The sequence below is a fragment of the Salvelinus fontinalis genome, chromosome 1, assembly GCF_029448725.1.
Source record: "Salvelinus fontinalis isolate EN_2023a chromosome 1, ASM2944872v1, whole genome shotgun sequence".
Lineage (NCBI taxonomy): Eukaryota > Metazoa > Chordata > Actinopteri > Salmoniformes > Salmonidae > Salvelinus > Salvelinus fontinalis.
Genome location: NC_074665.1, coordinates 64,486,416 through 64,510,327, shown reverse-complemented (window position 1 = coordinate 64,510,327; position 23,912 = coordinate 64,486,416). Strand labels below are relative to the sequence as shown.

Sequence of the window (23,912 nt, the reverse complement as noted above, 5' to 3'; positions counted from 1 at the left end):
ACCATTGGAAGTTCTACAACATGAGCTCTTTCCTTCTTGACCCTTTAGTTGGCCTCCCGGGTGGCGCAGTGGTCTAGAACCAGAGTCTCTGGGTTCACGCCCAGGCTCTGTCGCAGCCGGCCGCAACCGGGAGGTCTGTGGGGCAACGCACAATTTGCATAGCGTCGTCCAGGTTAGGGAGGGTTTGGCCGGTAGGGATATCCTTGTCTCAATATGTAATAAAATGTATGATCTCTACTTTAAGTCGCTCTGGATAAGAGCGTCTGCTAAATGACTAAAATGTAAATGTAGTTAGTCAGGGCCAAACCCTAACATGAGTAGGGCTGGCACAATTATTGTATAATCATGTAACTGACAATTATGGACAGTAACCGTGAACTAAAATAAAGTATTGTCCTAATAAATTCATTTTAGGAGAAGGGAGGATTCAACTTTATATTCAAGTAGATATACAGTATCTACAGTACAATTTCAAAGATTTTACTGAGTTACAGTTCATATAAGGAAATCAGTCAATTTAAATAAATAAATTAGGCCCTAATCTATGGATTTCACAACTGGGCAGGGGTGCAGACATGGGTGGGCCTTGTAGGGCATAGGCTGGGCCACCCACTCCGGAGCCAGGCCCAGCCAAACAGATTAGTTTTCCCCATAAAAGGGCTTTATTACATACAGAAATGCTCCTCAGCACTGGTCCCCCCCTCAGGCAATCCCGCAGGTGAAGAAGCTTGTTGTGGAGGTCCTTGGCTGGCATGGTGACACGTGGTCTGGGGTTGTGAGGCCAGTTGGACGTACTGCCAAATTCTCTAAAACGACACTGAAGGCAGCTTATGGTAGAGAACTTAATATTCAATTGTCTGACAACAGCTCTGGTGGACATTCCCTGCAAGTCAGCATGACGATTGCACGCTCCCTCAAAACTTGAGTCATCTGTGGCATTGCGTTGTGACAAAACTGCACATTTTAAAGTGGCCTTTTATTGTCCCCAGCACAAGGTACACATGGGTAATGATCATGCTTTGTAATTAGCTTATTGTTATGTCACACCTGTCAGGTGGATGGATTATCTTGGCAAAGGAGAAAAGCTCACTAACAGGGAAGTAAACAAATTTGTGCACAACATGAGAACATTTCTGGAATTTTTTATTTCATCTCATGAACCATGGGGCCACACGTTTATATGTTTGTGTTCAGTAATTACCCAATAGCAGTTTTACAAGAAATGGGTAATGTTGGTAATCATTTTAAAAGCAGGACGGCACGGTCGGAGGAGAACCTTAAATTTACAAAAGATGCATGCGGTCAAAATTATTATTATTTTTTTTGACAGAAGTGTGTTGTATTCATGGTCATAGTCACCGTTTAAAGATTACAAGCTCAAAACTTCTTTCAACAAAAATGACAACCGTGGCTATTTCCATGACAATTAATCGTTACTCAACATTCCATAATCGTCCCTAAACATGAAGACTGTGTGTAAACATCAATATTTTATGTAAACCATGCCAATAGGAGATTCTCATGAAATTCCACCATGTAAACATGGTTCTGAAGTTTGAATTTGGCTGTTAATGCATGGGAATCCATATCCTTTGTGTATGCCTGTTGGTCTCTGCTTTAGCCAACCTGTCCTGTCTAAACCTTTGTGTACTTGTTAATACTGGGACAGTCAGGCAGCCAGTCTAGGTAAAACAAGGGTGTGACTCTAAACCGACAGAAAATTGAAGTGTGTGTGTAGGTTATCCCATCCAAGAATTTGAGCTACTCAAAACAAAAATACAAAAATACGTGAGAACTGGGAAAACAACATCTCCTTACATCAGTACCAATCAGAAGACAGGATGGAGTTTATTGGCCAATGAAATGGCAATTATTTCTAGAAGCCAATCATGTCGCTTTAGATCTAGAACAGTGGTGTCAGCCAACTAAAGGTTAGTTCTTTGTGTTCCAGAATCAATACAAAAATAGCTCTATTCTGAGGAACTATTGAGAGTTAACGTACTTTACAAAATACTGGCAACAATAAATTAAGTCTATTTCAGCATTTTACATAAAATCTGATCCGATTAAAAAAAATGTTTCATTTAAATTCACATATATAGTATGCAACCATTTTGAGAGCAATTCCTGATTTCAAACCTTGAGAGGACTCCCTTTGTGTCTCTACCAGTTCTGAAGCGAAAAGGTAGAAGTTGCTCCTAACCATTGGTCTAGGATTAGATATTCTTTCATACCCTCAACAGTTAACATAAGAATTGAGAAACGACAAACTGATTCTAGATCTGGGGTTAAGGCCAACTTGTACCCGAAGCCTATAAACTATTGCCTGGGTTTACAAAGCAACACTAACGCCCCCTAAAGGCAGACTGTCACTCACACCTCATCATATTCTATTACTCCAGCATTATTGAGAGGAGCACAGTGGCCCCTGGTGGGGTTTACAGTGAACATTCTCATCCACATACAGTTAACGCAACAATTAACTTTACAGGTACTCCGCACTATAACCTTCATACAAAGCTGGGACACTTCCTGCTTACACATATCAACAAAAACCGAATCCAAATCTAATTGCTCTTTCAATCTGCACCTCAATAAGGGAATTTTGTTAATTTCTATCAGCAGGAATTGGCCCAGGTGTGTAGAATGATGTTATATTGCTGAGTCTACCTTTAACACGGACAGTTAGGACAGCGGTTGTCAAATTCATCACAACAATTCTTATGAAAGGGATTGGAAACTCATTAGCAAAATATTTAACAAAACTCACTGGAGACTAGCAAAACAGAATCAAAAATTGTTCTGGTTAGCATTTATGTGCGTTGATAAAGTAGTGTCAATACATGACATTCACTTTCATAGGAAATTGTAAATTTTCAGTTGCAAACAGTTTAGCAGGGATGTTATTAGTTGAACCACATCACAGTCTCTTTCTTATTGGCTGTCTGAACGGGGTAAAGAGGGTATTGGTTGGTTTATGTGCGTATCGATTCTTCCTCTCCACTGTTCCTCTCAATTCTCCCTTGCTCTGAACACCTGCTTGCCCCGAAGGGCGAAGGAAGGGGGTTGATAGAGAGAAAATGGAAGAGATGGCAAAGAGAGATGGCTGAATAAAGAGGATTTTCTTTATTTTTCCTTCTCTACTTCTCTCCCTCCCTCCTTCCGCTGCGCTATCCTCTTCTCGTGCTGGTGCTTGGTGATTCCGTACTTGAAGAACTCATAGACAGACCAGCTGATGGCTGTGGAGGGCATCTGATAGATCACCCTGGCCTGGACTCCTTTAAAGAATCCAGGCAGGCCGCCCAGCCTGTACACTGTCCGGAAGGCATGGGCCAGGCCTGTGATGTGTCTGTGTGTCCCCTGACCTCCACCCTGGCCTGCAGTGGGGAGCCCCACCAGGGACTCCTGGGTGTTGAGCAAGGTCTTGCAGACATCCAGAGGGGTGGTGGCTGCAGCAGCAATGGCCCCGGCCAGGGCTCCAGACACCATGTGTGAGGAGAGGTTGTACTGTCTGTGGGGGTTGAGGAGCTCCTGGAGGGACTCGTAGGTCATGAAGTGGAGCACCTGGAAAGGCACGTTCATGGTGAGCTGGGTGGTGTAGGAGCGGTAAAAGGCTGCGGCGCCCTCTCTCTGCCACACGGCACGCACACAGTCCATCACGCCTCGGTACGGAGAGTTATACATCTGCAAACGCTGCTTCACCACTGGACAGGGAGGGAGAAAAACAGATAGGAATAGCCAGAACAGAGCATAAGAAAGAGAATGCAGGCAGTAGAGGAATGGGGGAAAGAGAGCGGCAGTATAAAGGAAAAAAGAAGGGATAGTGAGGCAGAGAGGAAGGAAGGGATGGATAGGTGAGTAAAGAGGAGGAGTAGAGGGGAGGATTGGAGGGATGCAAGGGAGGATTGCCAGGTGTGTTTCCATCATTAGGGACCAAGAACATAGCCCAGAGGATAAAAAAGAAAGACAAATTATTGACCAGATATATATATATTTTTTAAAATGCAGTCATAACATACTCCAAGGCTGAGGAGGGCATTAGGATGTTCAGATTAATTAAGACATTAACAGAGATTTTTATTTAGACTGCTGAAGTTCAAAGCAGCGACCCAGGCGTTACCTTGGAATCTGAGACTAGCACCTATGTCCCTCGCCTCCACAGCTGCCTGAGGATCACCTGTCCAGGCATTTCAGTGGAAGGATACCCATCAAAGTCCGCTGTAGTCTACAGATGGTGGTGGAGTTCAATACAAAGTTGACAGGACCCAAGGGAGCATCTTTCTCCCCCCTCCCTCTCAACCCTGCTCGCTCCCTCAATCTCTATCCCAGTCTCTATTCCGATTTCATTCTTGGCACTGCTCCTCCCCACCACCCTACTCTCTTTCTCTCTGTCTCCCACACCACCTTGCTCCCCCCTCCCTAGCGAGCAGTGCAGAGTAAACAGGCTGGAGCTACAGCTGCAGAGGGAGCTCTGCTACAGCCATTTATCTGCAGCAAAGAACATCTCAGTCACCTGAATATATGCCATGTGTGAGAACGAGAAAGCAGGTTTAAGAGAGGGAAAGATATTTATAGATGGATAGATTTACCTTCAGATGGGTTCATGGCTGCGTCATGAAGCAATGTGGCCACACACCCCGCCGCACCTGTAACACATACACACTCAATGGTTAAACACACACAGAGAGAGAGAGAGAGACAGAGAGAGAGAGAGAGAGAGACAGAGAGAGAGACAGAAAAGACCAGAGATATAAAAGGAGGAAGATTGCAGAGAAGGAAAGAGTAGAGGAGAGGGAGAGAAGGAGAGACGAGGAGAGAGGGGTGAGGAGAGGCCAGATGACAGAAAATGCTCTAGCTCTCCCTAGCGGTAAAAACAGGCCATCACCACTCCTGCTGGACCAGAGTCAAACATCCCTTCCTCTACTGGGCAGGTCTTACCCTGCCTCTCCCCTGACCTGGAAACCAGGGAGGAGGGAAGAGAAGAGACAGACAGCTGACCTGGGAAGAAGGGAAGAGAAAGAAAGAGCAGAGAACAGATACAGGGATAAAAAGAGCAAGTATCTCTAGTACTAGCTTTGTCTGAGCAAAAGTAAAACTTTTCTTGTAGTGCAAATTAGGGATATGCAAGGTTATTTGAATTTTCAAATGTCGGAACGGACATTAGTATTTTAAATTAAAAAATCTAATTTGGCATTGTTACATACAAGGATATACACTCACCGGACAGTTTTAGGTACACCACCACTTTCATGAAAATGGGTCGCTCCTACAGACAGTGAGTCACATGGCCATGGCTTATAAAACAAGCAGGCAGACAGGCAGAGGCATTCAGTTACTGTTCGATTGAACGTTAGCATAGGCAAAACGAGTGACCGAAGCGACTGAGTTTTGGTGGAATGATCGTCGGTGCCAGGCACGCCAGATCTAGTATATCAGAAAGGACTGACCACCTGGGCATTTCACTCCCGGCAGTGTCTAGGGTTTACCAAGAATGGTGCATCATAAAAAACATCCAATAAGCAGCAGTCTTCTGAGCGATGAGATAGGTACAGATGAAGTCGGAAGTTTACATACACCTTACATTCAAACTCAGTTTCACAATTCCTGACATTTAATCCTAGTAAAAAATTCCCTGTCTTAAGTCAGTTAGGATCACCACTTTATTTTAAGAATGTGAAATGCCTGAATAATAGTTGAGAGAATGATTTCAGCTTTTATTTCTTTCATCACATTCCCAGTGGGTCTGAAGTTTACATTCACTCAATTAGTATTTGATAGCATTGCCCTTAAATTGTTTAACTTGGGTCAAACGTTTTGGGTAGCCTTCCACAAGCTTCCCACAAAAAGTTGGGTGAATTTTGGCCCATTCCTCCTGACAGAGCTGGTGTAACCGAGTCAGGTTTGTAGGCCTTCTTGCTCGCACATGCATTTTCAGTTATGCCCACAAATTGTTTATAGGATTGAGGTCAGGGCTTTGTGATGGCCACTCCAATACCTTGACCTTGTTGTCCTTAAGCCATTTTGCCACAACTTTGGAAGTATGCTTGGGGTCATTGTCCATTTGGAAGACCCATTTGCGATCAAGCTTGAACTTCATGACTGATGTCTTGAGATGTTGCTTCAATATATCCACATAATTTTCCATCCCCATGATGCCATCCATTTTGTGAAGTGCACCAGACCCTCCTGCAGCAAAGCACCCCCACAACATGATGCTGCCACCCCCGTGCCTCACGGTTTTGATGGTGTTCTTCGGCTTGCAAGCCTCCCCCTTTGTCCTCCAAACATAACAATGGTCATTATGGCAAACAGTTCTATTTTTATTTCATCAGACCAGAGGAGATTTCTCCAAAAAGTACGATCTTTGTCCTTATGTGCAGTTGCAAACCGTAGTCTGGCTTTTTTATGGCGGTTTTGGAGCAGTGGCTTCTTCCTTGATGAGTGGCCTTTCAGGTTATGTCGATATAGGACTAATTTTACTGTAGATATAGATCCTTTTGTACCCCTTTCCTCCAGCATCTTCACATGGTCCTTTGCTGTTGTTCTGGGATTGATTTGCACTTTTTGCACCAATATATGTTAATCTCTAGGAGACAGAACGCGTCTCCTTCCTGAGCGGTATGACGGCTGCGTGGTCCCATGGTGTTTATACTTGCGTACTATTGTTTTTACAGATCAACGTGGCACTTTTAGCCATTTGTTTAAAAAGGCACAGCCAACTTAGTGTGTGTAAACTTCTGGACCACTGGAATTGTGATACAGTGAGTTATAAGTGAAATAATTAGTCTAAACAATTGTTGGGAAAATTACTTGTGTCATGCACAAGGTAGATGTCCTAACCGACTTGCCAAAACTATAGTTTGTTAACAAGAAATTTGTGGGGTGGTTGAAAAACAAGTTTCAATGACTCCAACCTAAGTGTATGTAAACTTCTGACTTCAACTGTTTGTGCAGGCATAAGCTATGGACAACGAAGACAATTGCATTTTATCGATGGTAATTTGACTACCGTGATGAGATCCGGAGGCTCATTGTCATGCCATTCATCCTCCGCCATCACCTCATGTTTTAGCATGATAATGACACAAGGATCTGTACACAATTCCTGGAAGCTGAAAATGCCACAGTTCTTCCATGGCTTGCATACTCACTAGACATATTACTCATTGAGCATGTTTGGGATGCTCTGGAACGACTCGTACAACAGCATGTTCCAGTACCCGCCAATATCCAGCAACTTCGCACAGCCATTGAAGAGGAGTGGGACAACATTCCACAGGCCACAATCAACAGCCTGATAAACTCTGTGTGAAGGAGATGTGTTGCGCTGCATGAGGCAAAATGGTGGTCACACCAGATACTGACAGGTTTTCTGATTCATATTCCCATCTTTTTTTTAAAGACATCTGTGACCAACAGACGCATATCCGTATTCCCAGTCACGTGAAATCCATAGATTAGGGCCTACCGGTAATTTATTTAAATTGACCGATTTCCTTGTATGAACTTATAATTGTTGCATGTTGCGTTTATATTTTTGTTCAATATAATAAAATTAACTTTTCAATGTTGTTTTTATGACATGCACCCTTCACGTGTGTAGCTTGTTTATGTTGGCCAATCAAAGCTTATGCAATGCAATGAGATTACACCAATGCAATGCAAATTAGAAAAAAATGACAGAATTAAAAGTGAAAATGAGTAGACTACAACGATCAACCAACAAGTAGGCTGTTGTTTTATCTGAATGGGGTTGGGGAGAAAGCGCAGCATGTGGCCTTAATTAGCCTAGCCAGCTATAGTCAGACAAATAATTGTTGATGAAGCCCCCTCCCCCCCCCAAAAAATCACTCACAGCCGAAGATTAAAATTTTATCTTCATCCAATGTCTGACATGTATTTGGATGACGTCGTCGCTGCTCCCTGTGCACACTGAGTGAAAGTGCGCATGTGAAGTTGGGCCATGTAAACCGGATGCAACCCGGATATAGACGGTCCATAAATCGCTGCATGTAAACGCGAGCAGATTATGTTGAAAACAACGGATGCAGTCCCCACTTCTTTTATACCTCTGTGGCTCGCTCCCATCGCTCACACGCGGCCCCCTCAGCTGCAGCAATAGTGCCAGCCTCTCTCCTCACGCAGCAGTGCTCAGATTAAAAACCTTTTTCTGACGCATGTCTGTAGCGTGGACCCGGACACCGTAGCATGGTATGTAGTCAGAGGCCCTGGTCTATTTGTGGACCTGGCTGACTCTGCAGAACTCTGACCTCAGAGAGCATACAGACAATGTCAGATCAGCTCCATGGCCAGAAAGATATCCCTCCTAATACCCTGCTGGGACGGAATTAGCCCCGGCCAACAGCTGATCCACCACCTGAGTGGCTGGTGATGTTTATCACACTGGCAGGTGGCCCAACAAGTTTGATTCAGTCAAATCAAATGTCTTTTATAAAGCCCTTTTTACATCAGTAATTGTCACAAAGTGCTATACAGATACCCAGCCTAAAACCCCAAAGAGCAATGGAGAAGCAGAGTGGCTAGGAAAAACTCCCTAGAGGGCAGGAGCCTAAGAAGAAACCTAGAGAGGAACCAGGTTCTTAGGGCCTGCTTACTGTACTGGGTATGAGAGAGCCTGAAGTATAGCGCAGGCATTTTCCCCTCTACTGTCCAGGGGATGGGGGTATTAAGGGTGTGGCACCACCACTCTCCCACCACTCTGCTCCAGCTGTTAGAACTGGCAGACTGACTCACCCACACACATAACTCATTGTCTGAGAGCAAGGTTCATCTAGGTTAGTCCGAGCAGCATCCACTTAGTGTCCAGGGGAGAAGGGGGTCTTCTCTCCCTCTCTCTCTGCAGTGTGTTAGAGATTATCTCTACAGGACTACAGCAACATAGCTGTAAAAATACAGCAAAATAGTTTAATTGAATCTTCACTACTTGCGTGAGTTGCTAAAAATAGAATATTGGAAAAACCAAATGAACTGCTAGCATTTACTAGAAAAAACAATGTCATATAGTTATATTTCCAGGAAGTCAACAAGTAATCCAAAGAGTGGTTGCAGAGAAGTATAGGATTGGTGTGTGCATGTGCTAGTGTGTGATTTGAATGTGTGTGTGTGTGTGTGTGTTTTCCTGGTATACCGTTGGCCAGATGGCTGTTAGCCCCGGGGTGGATGATGTCACCCAGACTTTTCTTAAGTTTCTCGTAGCAGGCGAAGTAGAGGGCGTGCGCCGGACCCGCCCCCACAGCTGTGGCATTCAGCCCTCTCATTGGTCGCCAGACACCCTCGGTGGTTATGATTCGCCGAAGAGCATCCATCACATTCCGGTAACGGGCAGCAGGCTCAGGCTGTAGGCTCTGCATACGCGTCTACACAGGGAAGAGAGGTTAGAGGTCACACACCTACTGGTTACTTATTCATAACCTAACCCGCCATACCTAACCTTACTCCAACCATAACATTTTACTTAAAATTTGAGAACTACCATGTTAACAACCAATGAAATCTGAGCAGAGATGGGATGAATACACTGCTAACCAATCAAAACACAGTAAGTAATAAGTCAGTGCTTATACCTTCCACCCGCTAAATATTTTGAAAATGTTGAGTAGTCATGCCCACGCCCAGTTGAATAGAAGGAAGTGTTGAATAACGAGACCCAGGGTCAGAGAGGGACAAAAGCTGACTTCCTGTAAGCATCTGTCCCACCAGCAACACTCAAACAACCTGACTCCACACACAAACACAATCCTTATCGTTGGGCCAGTGTCAGGATTCATCCTCTCACAGTACATCTAGTGCTGTGAGAGGCAGAGGGTCTTCTAATAATGACCACATCACCACAAGCAAAGGAGGCCCTGGGCTCTCACATGCAGATTGTTTTCTGCACTGGTGTGTGCACGCTTTCAAGGAAATGTAAACAGGGCCTCGGGCCACCGTTATAGGCTGTGGAATTCTAGCCCTGTAAGAGATTTACATGTACCTTCGCAGATTGCTGCCATCTTGAAAAGGTCTTTCCTGCAATATATTTGATGTCAACGTGACTAATCTGTGAATAAAAGTGAAATTAAATGAAAACAGTTCCCTCGGCCCTGACACAGGTATACACAGTACCAGTCAAAAGTTTGGACACAGTTACTCATTCAAGGGTTTTTCATTATTTTTACCATTTTATACATTGTAGAATAGCAGTGAAGACATCAACACTATGCAATAACACAGCCCTGACAAAAAAAAGTGTTAAATCAAAATATATTTAAAATGTTTGATTCTTCAAAAGCAGCCACCCTTTGCCTTGAGCGCTTTGCACACTTTTGGCATTTACTCAACCAGCTTCACCTGGAATGCTTTTCCAACAGTACTGAAGGAGTTCCCACATATGCTGAGTACTTGCTGGCTACTTTTCCTTCACTCTGCTGTCCAACTCATCCCAAACCATCTCAATTGGGTTGAGGTCAGGTGATTGTGAAGGCCAGGTCATCTGACGCAGCACTCCATCACTCTCCTTCTTGGTTAAATAGCCCTTACACAGCCTGGAGATGTGTTGGGTCATTGTCTTGCTGAAAAACGAATGATAGTGGGACTAAGTGCAAACCAGATGGGATGGTGTATCGCTGCAGAGTGCATGCTGGTTAAGTGTGCCTTTAATTCTAAATAAATCACTGACAGTGTCACCAGCAAAGCACCTCCACCATGCTTCATGGTGGGAACTACACATGCGGAGATCATCCGTTCACCTACTCTGCGTCTCACAAAGACACAGCGGTTGGAACCAAAAATCTCAAATTTGGACTCATCAGACCAAAGGACAGATATACACCGATCTAATGTCCATTGCTCGTGTTTCTTGGGCCAAGCAAGTCTTCTCTTATTGGTGATCTTTAGTTGTGGTTTCTTAGCAGCAATTCGACCACGAAGGCCTGATTCACACAGTCTCCTCTGAACAGTTGGTGTTGAGATGCGTCTGTTACTTGAACTCTGTGATGCATTTAAACTCAGCAAAAAAAGAAATGTTCCTTTTTCAGGACCCTGTCTTTCAAAGATAATTTGATTTTTACAAATGAACTTCACAGATCTTCATTGGAAAGGGTTTAAACACTGTTTCCCATGCTTGTTGAATGAACTATAAACGATTAATGAACATGCACCGGTGGAACGGTCGTTAAGACACCAACAGCTTACAGTAGGCAATTAAGGTCCCAGTTATGAAAACGTAGGACACTAAAGAGGCCTTTCTACTGACTCTGAAAAACACCAAAAGAAAGATGCCAAGGGTCACTGCTCATCTGCGTGAACTTACCTTATGCCTCCTGCAGCATGCCTGAGGACTGCAGATGTGGCCAGGGAAATAAAATGTATTGTCCGTACTGTGAGACACCTTAGACAGCGCTACAGGGAGACAGGACAGATAGCTGATCGTCCTCGCAGTGGCAGACCACATGTAACAACACCTGCACAGGATCGGTACATCCGAACATCACACCTGCGGGACAGGTACAGGATGGCAACAACAACTGCCTGAGATACACCAGGAACACACAATCGCTCCATCAGTGGTCAGACTCTCAGCCTATTGCGCACAGAGGCTGGACAGAGGGCTTGTAGGCCTGTTGTAAGGCAGGTCCTCACCAGACATCACCGGCAACAACGTCGCCTATGGGCACAAACCCACCGTTGCTGGACCAGACAGGACAGGCAAATAGTGCTCTTCACTGACGAGTTGCGGTTTGGTCTCACCAGAGGTGATGGTCGGATTTGCGTTTATCGTCAAATAAATTAGCGTTACACCGAGGCCTGTACATTTACATTTACATTTAAGTCATTTAGCAGACGCTCTTATCCAGAGCGACTTACAAATTGGTGCATTCACCTTATGACATCCAGTGGAACAGCCACTTTACAACAGTGCATCTAAATCTTTTAAGGGGGGGGGGGAGGGGTCAGAAGGATTACTTTATCCTATCCTAGGTATTCCTTAAAGAGGTGGGGTTTCAGGTGTCTCCGGAAGGTGGTGATTGACTCCGCTGTCCTGGCGTCGTGAGGGAGTTTGTTCCACCATTGGGGGGCTCTGTACTCTGGAGAGGAATCGATTTGGAGGTGGAGGGTCCGTCATGGTCTGGGGCGGTGTGTCACAGCATCATCGTACTGAACTTGTTGTCATTGCAGGCAATCTAAACGCTGTGCGTTACAGGGAAGACATCCTCCTCCCTCATGTGGTAACCTTCTTGCAGGCTCATTTTGACATCACCCTCCAGCATGACAATTCCACCAGCCATACTGCTTGTTCTGTGTGTGATTTCCCGCAAGACAGGAATGTCAGTGTTCTCCCATGGCCAGCGAAGAGCCCGGATATCAATCTCACTGAGCACGTCTGGGACCTGTTGGATCGGACGGTGCAGCGAGACCAATTCCCCCAAAAAATGTCCGGGAACTTGCGGGTGCCTTGGTGGAAGACTGGGGTAACATCTCACAGCAAGAACGGGCAAATCTGGTGCAGTCCATGAGGAGGAGATGCACTGCAGTACTTAATGCAGCTCGTGGCCATACCAGATACTGACTGTTACTTTTGATTTTGACCCCCCCTTTGTTCAGGGACAGATACAATTTCTGTTAGTCACATGTCTGTGGAACTTGTTCAGTTTATGTCTCAGTTGTTGAATCGTGTTATGTCCATACAAATATTTACACGTTAAGTTTGTTATAAATAAAAGCAGTTGACAGAGAGAGGACGTTTCTTGTTTTGCTGAGTTTATTTGGGCTGCAATTTCTGAGGCTGGAAACTCTAATGAACATATTCTCTGCAGCAGAGGTAACTCTGGGTCTTCCTTTCCTGTGGCGGTCCTCATGAGGCCAGTTTCATCATAGCGCTTGATGGTTTTTGCGACTGCACTTGAAGAACGTTCTTGAAATTTTCCAGATTGACTGACTTTCATGTCTTGAAGTAATGATGGACTGTTGTTTCTCTTTGCTTATTTGAGCTGTTCTTGCCATAATATGGACTTGGTCTTTTACCAAATAGGGCTATCTTCTGTATACCACCACTACCTTGTCACAACACAACTGATTGGCTCAAATGCATTAAGGAGGAAAGAAATGACACAAATTCACTTTTAACAAGGCACACCTGTTAATTGAAATGTATTCCAGGTGACTACCTCATGAAGCTGGTTGAGAGAATGCCAAGAGTGTGCTAAACACATCACCGGGGAAATACTACCTGCTATCCAGGACACCTACACCACCCGATGTCACAGGAAGGCCAAAAAGATCATCAAGGACAACAACCACCCGAGCGACTTCCTGTTCACCCTGCTACCATCCAGAAGGCGAGGTCAGTACAGGTGCATCAAAGCTGGGACTGAGAGACTGAAAAATAACTTCTATCTCAAGGCCATCAGCGAAACATAGCTTCAGCGTGTAAATCAGCTAGAAAGATGTGTCGGCATCAAGTAATTGTCTCTGGCCCCCTCCCAGTTAGGGGGAGTAATGAGCTCTACAGCTAAGTCTCACAACTCAATCGCTGGTTGAAAGCAGTTTTCTGCCCCTGCCAAAAGATAGAATTTGTAGATAATTGGCCCTCTTTCTGGGACTCACCTACAAACAGGACCAAGCCTGGCCTGCTGAGGAGTGACGGACTCCATCCTAGCTGGAGGGATGCTCTCATCTTACCTACGAACATAGACACTCCTCTAGTTCCACAATGAGATGGGGTGTAGGCCAGGCAGCAGGCTGTTAGCCAGCCAGGCAGCAGGCTGTTAGCCAGCCAGGCAGCAGGCTGTTAGCCAGCCAGGCAGCAGGCTGTTAGCCAGCCAGGCAGCAGGCTGTTAGCCAGCCAGGCAGCAGGCTGTTAGCCAGCCAGGCAGCAGGCTGTTAGCCAGCCAGGCAGCAGGCTGTTAGCCAGCCAGGCAGCAGGCTGTTAGCCAGCCAGGCAGCAGGCTGTTAGCCAGCCAGGCAGCAGGCTGTTAGCCAGCCAGGCAGCAGGCTGTTAGCCAGCCAGGCAGCATGCTGTTAGCCAGCCAGGCAGCATGCTGTTAGCCAGCCAGGCAGCATGCTGTTAGCCAGCCTGCCAGCTTAGTAGAGTCTGCCACTAGCACAGTCAGTGTAGTCAGCTCAGCTATCCCCATTGAGACCGTGTCTGGGCCTCGACCTAGGTTGGGCAAAACTAAACATGGCGGTGTTCACCTTAGCAAATCTCACTGGAATAAAGACCTCCTCCATTCCTGTCATTATTGAAAGAGATAGTAATATCCCACATCTCAAAATAGGGCTACTTAATGTTAGATCACTCACTTCCAAGGCAGTTATAGTCAATTAACTAATCACTGATCATAATCTTGATGTGATTGGCCTGACTGAAACATGGCTTAAGCCTGATGAATTTACTGTGTTAAATGAGGCTTCACCTCCTGGTTACACTTTTGACCATATTCCCTGCGCATCCCGCAAAGGCGGAGGTGTTGCTAACATTTACGATGGCAAGTTTTAATTTACAAAAAAAACTGCGTTTTCGTCTTTTGAGCTTCTAGTCATCTATGCAGCCTACTTAATCACTTTTTATAGCTACTGTTTACAGGCCTCCTGGGCCATAAACAGCATTCCTCATTGAGTTCCCTGAATTCCTATCAGACCTTGGAGTCATGGCAGATAATATTAACATTTTTTGGTGACTTTAATATTCACATGGAAAAGTCCACAGACCCACTCCAACAGGCTTTCAGAGCCATCATCGACTCAGTGGGTTTTGTCCAGCATGTCTCCAGACCTACTCACTGCCACAGTCATACTCTGGACCTAGTTTTGTCCCGTGGAATACATTTTGTGGATCTGAATGTTTTTCCTCATAATCCTGAACTATCGGACCACCATTTTATTAAGTTTGCAATCGCAACAAAAAATCTGCTCAGACCCCAACCAAGGATAATCAAAAGACGTGCTATAAATTCTCAGACAACCCAAACATTCCTAGATGCCCTTCTAGACTCCCTCCACCTACCCAAGGACGTCAGAGTACAACAATCAGTTAACCACCTAACTGAGGAACTCAATTTAACCTTGCGTAATACCCTAGATTCAGTCGCACACCTAAAAAAACAAAAAAAAACATTTATCATAAGAAACTAGTTCCCTTGTATACAGAAAATACCCGAGCTCCGAAGCAAGCTTCCAGAAAATTAGAACTGAAATGGCGCTTAGAACTGAAATGGCGCTACACCAAACTGGAAGTCTTCCGACTAGATTGGAAAGACAGTACCATGCAGTATCGAAGAGCCCTCACTGCTGCTCGATCATCCTTTTTTCCCAACTTAATTGAGGAAAATAAGAACAATCCTACATTTATTTTTGATACTGTCACAAAGCTAACTAAAAAGCAGCATTCCAAAAGAGAGGATGACTTTCACTTCAGCGGTGATAAATTCATGAACTTCTTTGAGGAAAAGATCATGATCATTGGAAAGCAAATTATGGACTCCTCTTTAAATCTGCGTATTCCTCCAAAGCTCAGTTGTCCTGAGTCTGCACAACTCTGCCAGGACCTAGGATCAAGGGAGACACTCAAGTTTAAAAAAATACTATATCTCTTGACACATTGATGAAAATAATCATGGCCTCTAAACCTTCAAGCTGCATACTGGACCCTATTCCAACTAAACTACTGAAAGAGCTGCTTCCTGTGCTTGGCCCTCCTATGTTGAACATAATAAACGGCTCTCTATCCACCGGATGTGTACCAAACTCACTAAAAGTGGCAGTAATAAAGCCTCTCTTGAAAAAGCCAAACCTTAACCCAGAAAATATTAAAAACTATGAGCCTAAATCGAATCTCCCATTCCGCTCAAGAAAAATGTAGAATGTGTTGTGCAGCAAATCACTGCCTTCCTGAAGACAAACAATGTATACGAAACGCTTCAGTCTGGTTTAAGACCCCATCATAGCACTGAGACTGCACTTGTGAAGGTGGTAAATTACCCTTTAATGGCGTCAGACCGAGGCTCTGCATCTGTCCTAAGCTCCTAGACCTTCGTGATGCTTTTGATACAATCGATCACCACATTCTTTTGGAGATTGGAAACTCAAATTGCTCTACACAGACAAGTTCTGGCCTCATTTAGATCTTATCTGTCGGAAAGATATCAGTTTGTCTCTGTAGATGGTTTGTCCTCTGAGAAATCAACTGTAAATTTCAGTCTTCCTCAAGGCTCCGTTTTAGGACCACTATTGTTTTCTCTATATATTTAACCTCTAAGTGAAAACATTATGTTTCTGAATGACAACTTTCCCCGCTATGCGGAAGAAACACAGCTGTACATTTCGATGAAACATGGTGAAGCCCCAAAATTGCCCTACCTGGAAGCCTGTGTTTCAGACATAAGGAAGTGGATGGCGGCAAATGTTCTACTTTTCAACTCGGACAAAACAGAGATGCTAGTTCTAGGTCCCAAGAAACAAAGAGATCTTCTGTTGGATCTGACAATTCATCTTGATGGTTGTACAGTCGTCTCAAATAAAACTGTGAAGGACCTCAGCGTTTCTCTGGACCCTTCTCTCTCTTTTAACAAACATATATCAAGACTGTTTTAAGGACAGCTTTTTCCCATCTACATAAAAGTGCAAAAATCTGAAACTTTGTGTCCAAAGATTATGCAGAAAAATTTATCCATGCTTTTGTCATTTCTAAGTTAGACTACTGCAACCCTCTACTTTCCGTCTAAAGCAATAAATAATCTTCAGTTAGTGCTAAACACGGCTGCTGGAATCTTGACTAGAACCAAAGACTGTGATCATATTACTCCAATGCTAGCCTCTACACTGGCTTCCTTAAGGCAAGGGCTGATTTCATGGTTTTACTGCTAACCTACAAAGCATTACATGGGCTTGCTCCTACCTATCTTTACGATTTGGTCCTGCCGTACATACATACACGTACGCTACGGTCACAAGACACAGGCCTCCTTACTGTCCCTAGAACTTATTAGCAAACAGCTGGAAGTAGGGCTTTCTCCTATAGAGCTCAATTTTTATGGAATGGTCTGCCTATCCATGTGAGAGACGCAGACTCGGTCTCAACCTTTAAGTCTTTATTGAAGACTCATCTCTTCAGTAGGTCCTATGATTGAGTGTAGTCTGGCCCAGGAGTGTGAAGGTGAACGGAAAGGCACTGGAGCAACGAACCACCTTGCGGTCTCTGCCTGGCCGTTTCCCATCTCTCCACTGGGATTCTCTGCCTCAAACCCTATTACAGGGGCTGAGTCACTGGCGTACTGGTGCTCTTCCATGCCATCCCTAGGAGGGGTGCGTCACTTGAGTGGGTTGAGTCACTGACGTGATCTTCTTGTCCGGGTTGGCGCCCCCTCCTTGGGTTGTGCCGTGGGGGAGATCTTCGTGGGCTATACCCTGCCTTGTCTCAGGATGGTAAGTTGATGGTTGGAGATATCCCTCTAGTCGTGTGGGGGCTGTGCTTTGGAAAAGTGGGTGGGGTTATATCCTGCCTGTTTGGCCCCGTCCGGTGTATCGTCGGACAGGGCCAGTGTCTCCCGACCCCTCCGTTCTCAGCCGCCAGTATTTATGCTGCAATAGTTTGTGTCTCGGGGGGCTAGGGTCAGTCTGCTATATCTGGAGTATTTCTCTTGCCTTATCCAGTGTCCTGTTTGAATTTGAGTATGCTCTCTCTAATTCTTTATTTCTCTCTTTCTTTCCCTCTATCGGAGGACTAGGACCATGCCTCAGGACTACCTGGCCTGATGACTCCTTGCTCTCCCCAGTCCACCTGCTGCTCCAGTTTCAACTGTTCTACCTGCGGTTATGGAACCCTGACCCGTTCATCGGACGTGCTACCAGAACTGTTGTTTAAAACTCCTGAGATGCTGACCTGTTGCACACTCTACAACCACTGTGATTATTATTATTTGACCCTGCTGGTCATCTATGAACATTTGAACATCTTGGCCATGTTCTGTTATAATCTCCACCCGGCACAGCCAGAAGAGGACTGGCCACCCCTCATAGCCTGGTTCCTCTCTAGGTTTCTTCCTAGGTTCTGGCCTTTCTAGGGAGTTTTTCCTAGCCACCGTGCTTCTACACCTGCATTGCTTGCTGTTTGGGGTTTTAGGCTGGGTTTCTGTACAGCACTTTGTGACATCATCTGATGTAAGAAGGCCTTCATAAATACATTTGATTGATTAACAGCCATCACTAACACAGAGAGGCTGCTGCCTACATACAGACTTGAAATCATTGGCCACTAACAAATGGATCACTTGTCACTTTTTTAATTACACTTTAATAATAATGTTTACATATCTTGCATTACTCATCCCATGTGTATATACTGTATTTTATACCATCTATTGTATTTTGCCTATGCCGGTCAGTCATTGCTCATCCCTGTATTTATACGTACTTATTCTTAATCCATCCCTTTACTTAGATTTGTGTGTATTAAGGTAGTTGTGGAATTGTTAGATTACTTGTTAGATATTGCCGCACTGTCGGAACTAGAAGCACAAGCATTTTGCTACACTCACAATAACATTTGCTAACCATGTGTATGTGACCAATAACATTTAAATTTTAAGCTATCATCAAGGCAAAGCGTGGATACTTTGAAGAAACTCAAAGATATGACTTGTTTAACACTTTTTTGGTTACTACATGATTCCATATGTTACTTCATAGTGTTGTCTTCACTATTATTCTACAACGTAGAAAATAGTACAAATAAAGAAAACCCTTGAATGAGTGTCCAAACATTTGACTGGTACTGTATATGGACTCTTACTGACAGTTGTGGCTGCTTCGCGTGATGTATTGTTGTCTCTACCTTCTTGTCCTTTGTGCTGTTGTCTGCTACAATGTTATGTTTCTACCATGTGGTTGTCATGTTGTGTTGCTACCATGCTATGTTGTCATGTGTTGCTGCCATGCTATGTTGTCTTATGTCTCTCTTTATGTAGAGTCTCTATTGTCGTGATGTGCGTTTTGTCCTATATTTTTAATCCCATCAGGAGGCCTTTTGGTAGGCTGTCATTGAAAATAAGAATTTATTCTTAACTGACTTGCCTAGTTATATAACGTTTAAATAAAAAAATGTAGCCTTTGGTATGGTTTTGTATTGCAGAGAGCTTGCCCGGAAAGAGCATGTCTAATCTCAACCTTTGGATTGAGTGTAAACAACAATTTACGACATTATCTCTACTGTGCAATCTGTCACAACCCCTGCAAGCTATTTTACAAGGATTTTTAACTGTGTTTGTGTCAGTGCTAGTCCACTGGGGTCAGCTGTCAGCTTGAACTAGGTCTCCTCCATCTGTACAGATCTGGTAATGTGTTTAAAAGTAGGGCCAGTTAATGCCATGTTGTTTGACAGGTGACATGATTTATAGATCCGTAAGTCTGTGTAGCATCTAGCTCAGGCTGCCCTTCCTCAGCAGGCAGACAATTTCACTGTCTGGGCTGCACCTCAAAACTCTAAAGATACATCCTTGCTTCCTCTCCTCCGTTTGTACGGATCTGAAAACACAGTATATGTGAAAGGAACATGATGGCTGGATGCACACTGGGAACATCCTTTGTTTCAACTGTCCTTTCATGTCATTGAAAAGAGAGGAGACAGGGAGAGGAAGCCACTTCTGACTATTGCGACACAGCCCAAGTTGTTTGAGCAGCACCTGGAGCAGAGGTGGGAACTACAGCGGGGAAAGAAGATGAATCTCTGCTTTGTTCTGAGAGAGCCCTGCTCTCCCACCTGCCACAAACAGTTGACTCCTCTCCCTACCTACCATACCACTCTCACGCTGTTGATCTGTCTCTGCATAGCAGTAAACAATCATTTCAATCAAGGACCAACTCATGACTATCTCTACAGCAGGGCTCTTCAAGCACACCCGATTCTAATAATTAGCTGGTTGTTTAGGTGAAACAGGTTAGTTACAACTGGGGTTGGAGCGAAACAATACACGAGGGTAGCTCTCCAGGAACAGGGTTGGAGACCCCTGCTCAACAGGGACCACAAGATGGGAAGAAACCAGACATTGGCATGGCTCATGTGCTACAGCCCTTTACAGAGTATATCTAAATCATTGAGTGGGCTTGTCAAAACTGCACAGACCAATGTCATTTATCATCTCTTGTTTACATAACACCCGAGTCATTCCAGCTAAGTACATAATCCTAAACTAATGTATAGTCTTATGATAACATAACTTTTCTTAAATGTGTGCAGTGGTAGAGCAAACTTGTCAGCCAGAATTAGCACAACATAGTAGCATTGTACTCTTAATCCCAGAACATCTAGTCCTGTATTTTCCGTAAACAATGAACAGTTCCACCCCACCTAAATCCTGCTAGCCAGGCAGCAGTTAACATTGCTTTAGAAGACCACACCAGCGTTAATGCATTCTCTGCCTAGTTAAAAGCTACTTGTAGTTCGGCTATGTTTTTGGTGCTGCAAAGTGTAGACTATTTTGACAGAAGATAGTTTCACCCACCTATGGGTTCTCTTCTTGAATAGGGTGAACGTTCCGAAATACAGGGAAGTAGTTAATAGTAGTATGTACTAGTATGTAAATAGCGCTGTCCCGGCTATCAATGCGCTGTACATTGGTAACGTTATGCCTTGACTTGTATGTACAGGAGGGGCACACGTGCTGCTTCGTGCCAACTGTCTCCTTCCTCAAAGCAAATAACACAACTTCTCGTTTCATTTTAGAAGTATCAAAATAGCTTCCAAAATTTGCTCATGAAAATACGGAATAAAGGTAGCTAGCTAACATTCATTGTCAAACTGATAAGCCTAACCTATTATCTAGTAGGGGCTAGCTCGCTTGCTACTAGCTAATCAACATTGACCCCCAGGCTCGAGCTGATGCACAGGCCGACCTTGTTGGTTTGGTTAGTTAGCTAACGTTAGCTGAAATTGCTTTTTAATTAAGCAGGTGATGCTAACAACGGCAACATACACTGTTCGCTAAAAGTTTTCATATTAACTCCAATTACATCCTGTACGCCAAAGTTATTAACCGACTACCGAAATTATGCCGACTAAATAATTCGCAGTGGATGGGAGTTAATTGGCATGTTAAATTAGTTTCCTAGTTGAAATGCAAGCCTGTCCGGTTCGACCTTGCCTCGTCTGTGTTGAGACCTGCCAAACTTATTGACAAGTTGAAGCCACATGTCATGACGAGCCAAAGGAATGTCCAACCCTCATGTGCCCAATTTCCAATATCAGTCAGTTACAACTAGTTTACGTCTAAACGTTAGCCCAGCATAGCCTACCACGTTACCTTGACACAGTCGATGGGGAACATCAGGCAATGCTCCATAATCCCAGCCACTGCTCCTGCAACCATGTGGGTGCTGGTCGAAGCACCCTGCGGCAAACCTTCATAGTCGGGTTCCGAAGTATCTGCTAACGTTACTTCAGGGGGGCCGCCACTGAACTGAATTACCGTCTTAATCTCGGCCTCGCCTCCGATCCTGGGAGACAAACTCCCAACGAGGCTCTCCGACACTCCCCAGATCCTTCCCCCGAGCCATCGGACCTCTGCGCCGGCTGAGGCTCCAGCAACCCCGGCGTCCCCATCTGCTCTCTCTGCTGTCATCCGACGTCTTCTCAATAAACCATCCGCTTCCATTGGAAACACGATGGACAGTCTTTATGCCCAAATGGCACTCCGTTTAAAGCGATTTCGTGTTCCCGTTTGTAGGTCGTTTTTTTTTACATTCCCGTCCCAGATGTTTACCGGTCGAACAGTTTCCACTCCTGGCCTCAGTCCCCAGGGCGGACAACACCACGCAGTGTTTGGGACACACTCTGACCGTTTGACGCTGGAGGAAATGGGAACCGCCCATTGACAGAATTTCGACCTATTATAGATTTTTCTCAAATATAAATGATGTGTGTGTGATTTGAAATGGCTCATAACAAATATTTTCTAATACATGCTATTTTGTTAATCAATGTATATTACAAGTTGACAGGTTTCAAAAGTTGTGTTCTTGGATAACAACCTCTAAAGAAGGCGGGAACAGAATAAAAAAAACGATGTTATGATTGGATAACTCGGTTGACGCCGTTGTTTTTTTCTCCCCTCTGAGGCGTAGTAGCCTACCCATGGTATTAGCCTGGAAAAGCTTGTCAAGGACAATAGGTCATGACTAGGTCGCAACTTCTGCTCAAAAACAAGTACGGCCAGATGGAATGTATAATACCGGTAGTCAACTCAGCCAAAGGCAACCTTATTTACTCTATTATTTTCCCATGTCTCCTTTGTGATATAAGACTATAACTTGGGTTTATTGAGATGCAACAGATGGCAACGTTTCTTATTATTCATTCAATAGTGCTAGCGTAATTGTATGTATTTCCACTTACCTTTCTTTTCAAGGATGTAGTTTAGTTTATTTATATACTGTTATATAAATGCAACATGCAACAATTTCAAAGATTTGACTGAGTTACAGTCTATAATAAGATATCAGTTAATTGAAATGAATTCATTAGACCCTAATCTATGGATTTCACATGACTGGGCAGGGGCGTAGCCATGGGTGTGAGCCAGACCCAGCCAATCAGAATGAGTTTTACCTCACCAACGGGCTTTATTACATACAGAAATACTCCTCAATTTCATCAGCTGTCTGGGTAGCTGGTCTCAGATGATCCCGCAGGTGAAGAAGTCGGATGTTGGCACGTCGTCTGCGGTTTGAGACCGGTTGGACGTACTGCCAAATTCTCTAAAAGGAAGTTGGAGGCGGCTTATGGTAGAGAAATGAACATGAAATTATCTGGCAACAGCTCTGGTGGACATTTCTGCAGTTAGCATGCCAATTGCACACACCCTCAAAACTTGAGACATCTGAGGAATTGTGTTGTGTGACAAAACTGCACATTTTAGAGTGGATTTTTATTGTCCCCAGCACAAAGGTGCACCTGGGTAATGAAAATGCTATTTAATCAGCTTCTTGATATGCCACACATGTCAGGTGGATGGATTATCTTGGCAACGGAGAAATGTTCACTAACAGGGATGTAAACAAATTTGTGAACATCATTTGTCAGAAATACACTTTTTGTGCGTATGGAAAAATTTGGTGATCTTTTATTTCAGCTCATGAAACATGGGACCAACACTTTACATGTTGAGGTTATATTTTTGTTCAGTAGACTAACGCCCACATTTTTCATTATAGCTTGATCCCTAAAGACCAACCAAGGCTTACTACCACATTTCACATGGGGGAAATTCCACAGTAATTCAATATCCGCTCCGAATTAAGATTGAAAGATATCTGCAAAAATAATGGGTCATCAGCTAGGACATTACCCAATCTATTTTGGGTATTGAACTACAATATGTGAAGTGTGTTTACACACGGTAACAGAATTGCCGTAATGGCAAATATCAACATGGAGCCCTGATCTATACTACACAGAAATGCATCAATAATGATATGAATTTCATTCTCTTCACGGTGATGTATCCTAAATAGGTACACTACATTGTAGTGTACTCATATCTAGTGTGCTCTATTGTGTACTGCACATAACTCTACTATATTCTACTCTACTGTACAGGATTGTACTGAACTATTATTTTCTTTACTATACTGAACTACACTCTATTTTCTGTAATGTACTGTAATGTACTGTACTATGCTGTCCAAACGTGTTAAACATAGACGTCTATGATTGGTTCAGATTGACAAATCATTAACGTCTATGTTTGGGTAACCTCGTCCCCAGGCTATTGCGTACAGCACATATAGAGTGCATTCAGAGACCATTCAGACCCCTTCACTTTTTCCACATTTTGTTATGTTAGAGCCTTATTCTAGAACAGATTTTTTTTTAAATGTCTCATCAATATGCACACAATACCCCATAATGACAAAGCAAAACAGGT

General features: G+C 44.0%; 1 protein-coding gene across 1 annotated transcript; it reads right to left on the bottom strand.

The window, feature by feature from the left end:
• Positions 1-1,126: 1,126 nt before the first annotated feature.
• Positions 1,127-22,022, bottom strand: LOC129859737 (mitoferrin-2-like). Its single transcript, XM_055929850.1, has 4 exons — positions 21,291-22,022; positions 9,149-9,377; positions 4,590-4,646; positions 1,127-3,704 (listed from the first exon to the last, which is right to left on the bottom strand). Exons 1-4 carry the CDS (start codon positions 21,639-21,641, stop codon positions 3,127-3,129), a joined length of 1,215 nt encoding a protein of 404 aa, XP_055785825.1. The 5' UTR covers positions 21,642-22,022; the 3' UTR covers positions 1,127-3,126.
• Positions 22,023-23,912: the final 1,890 nt, after the last annotated feature.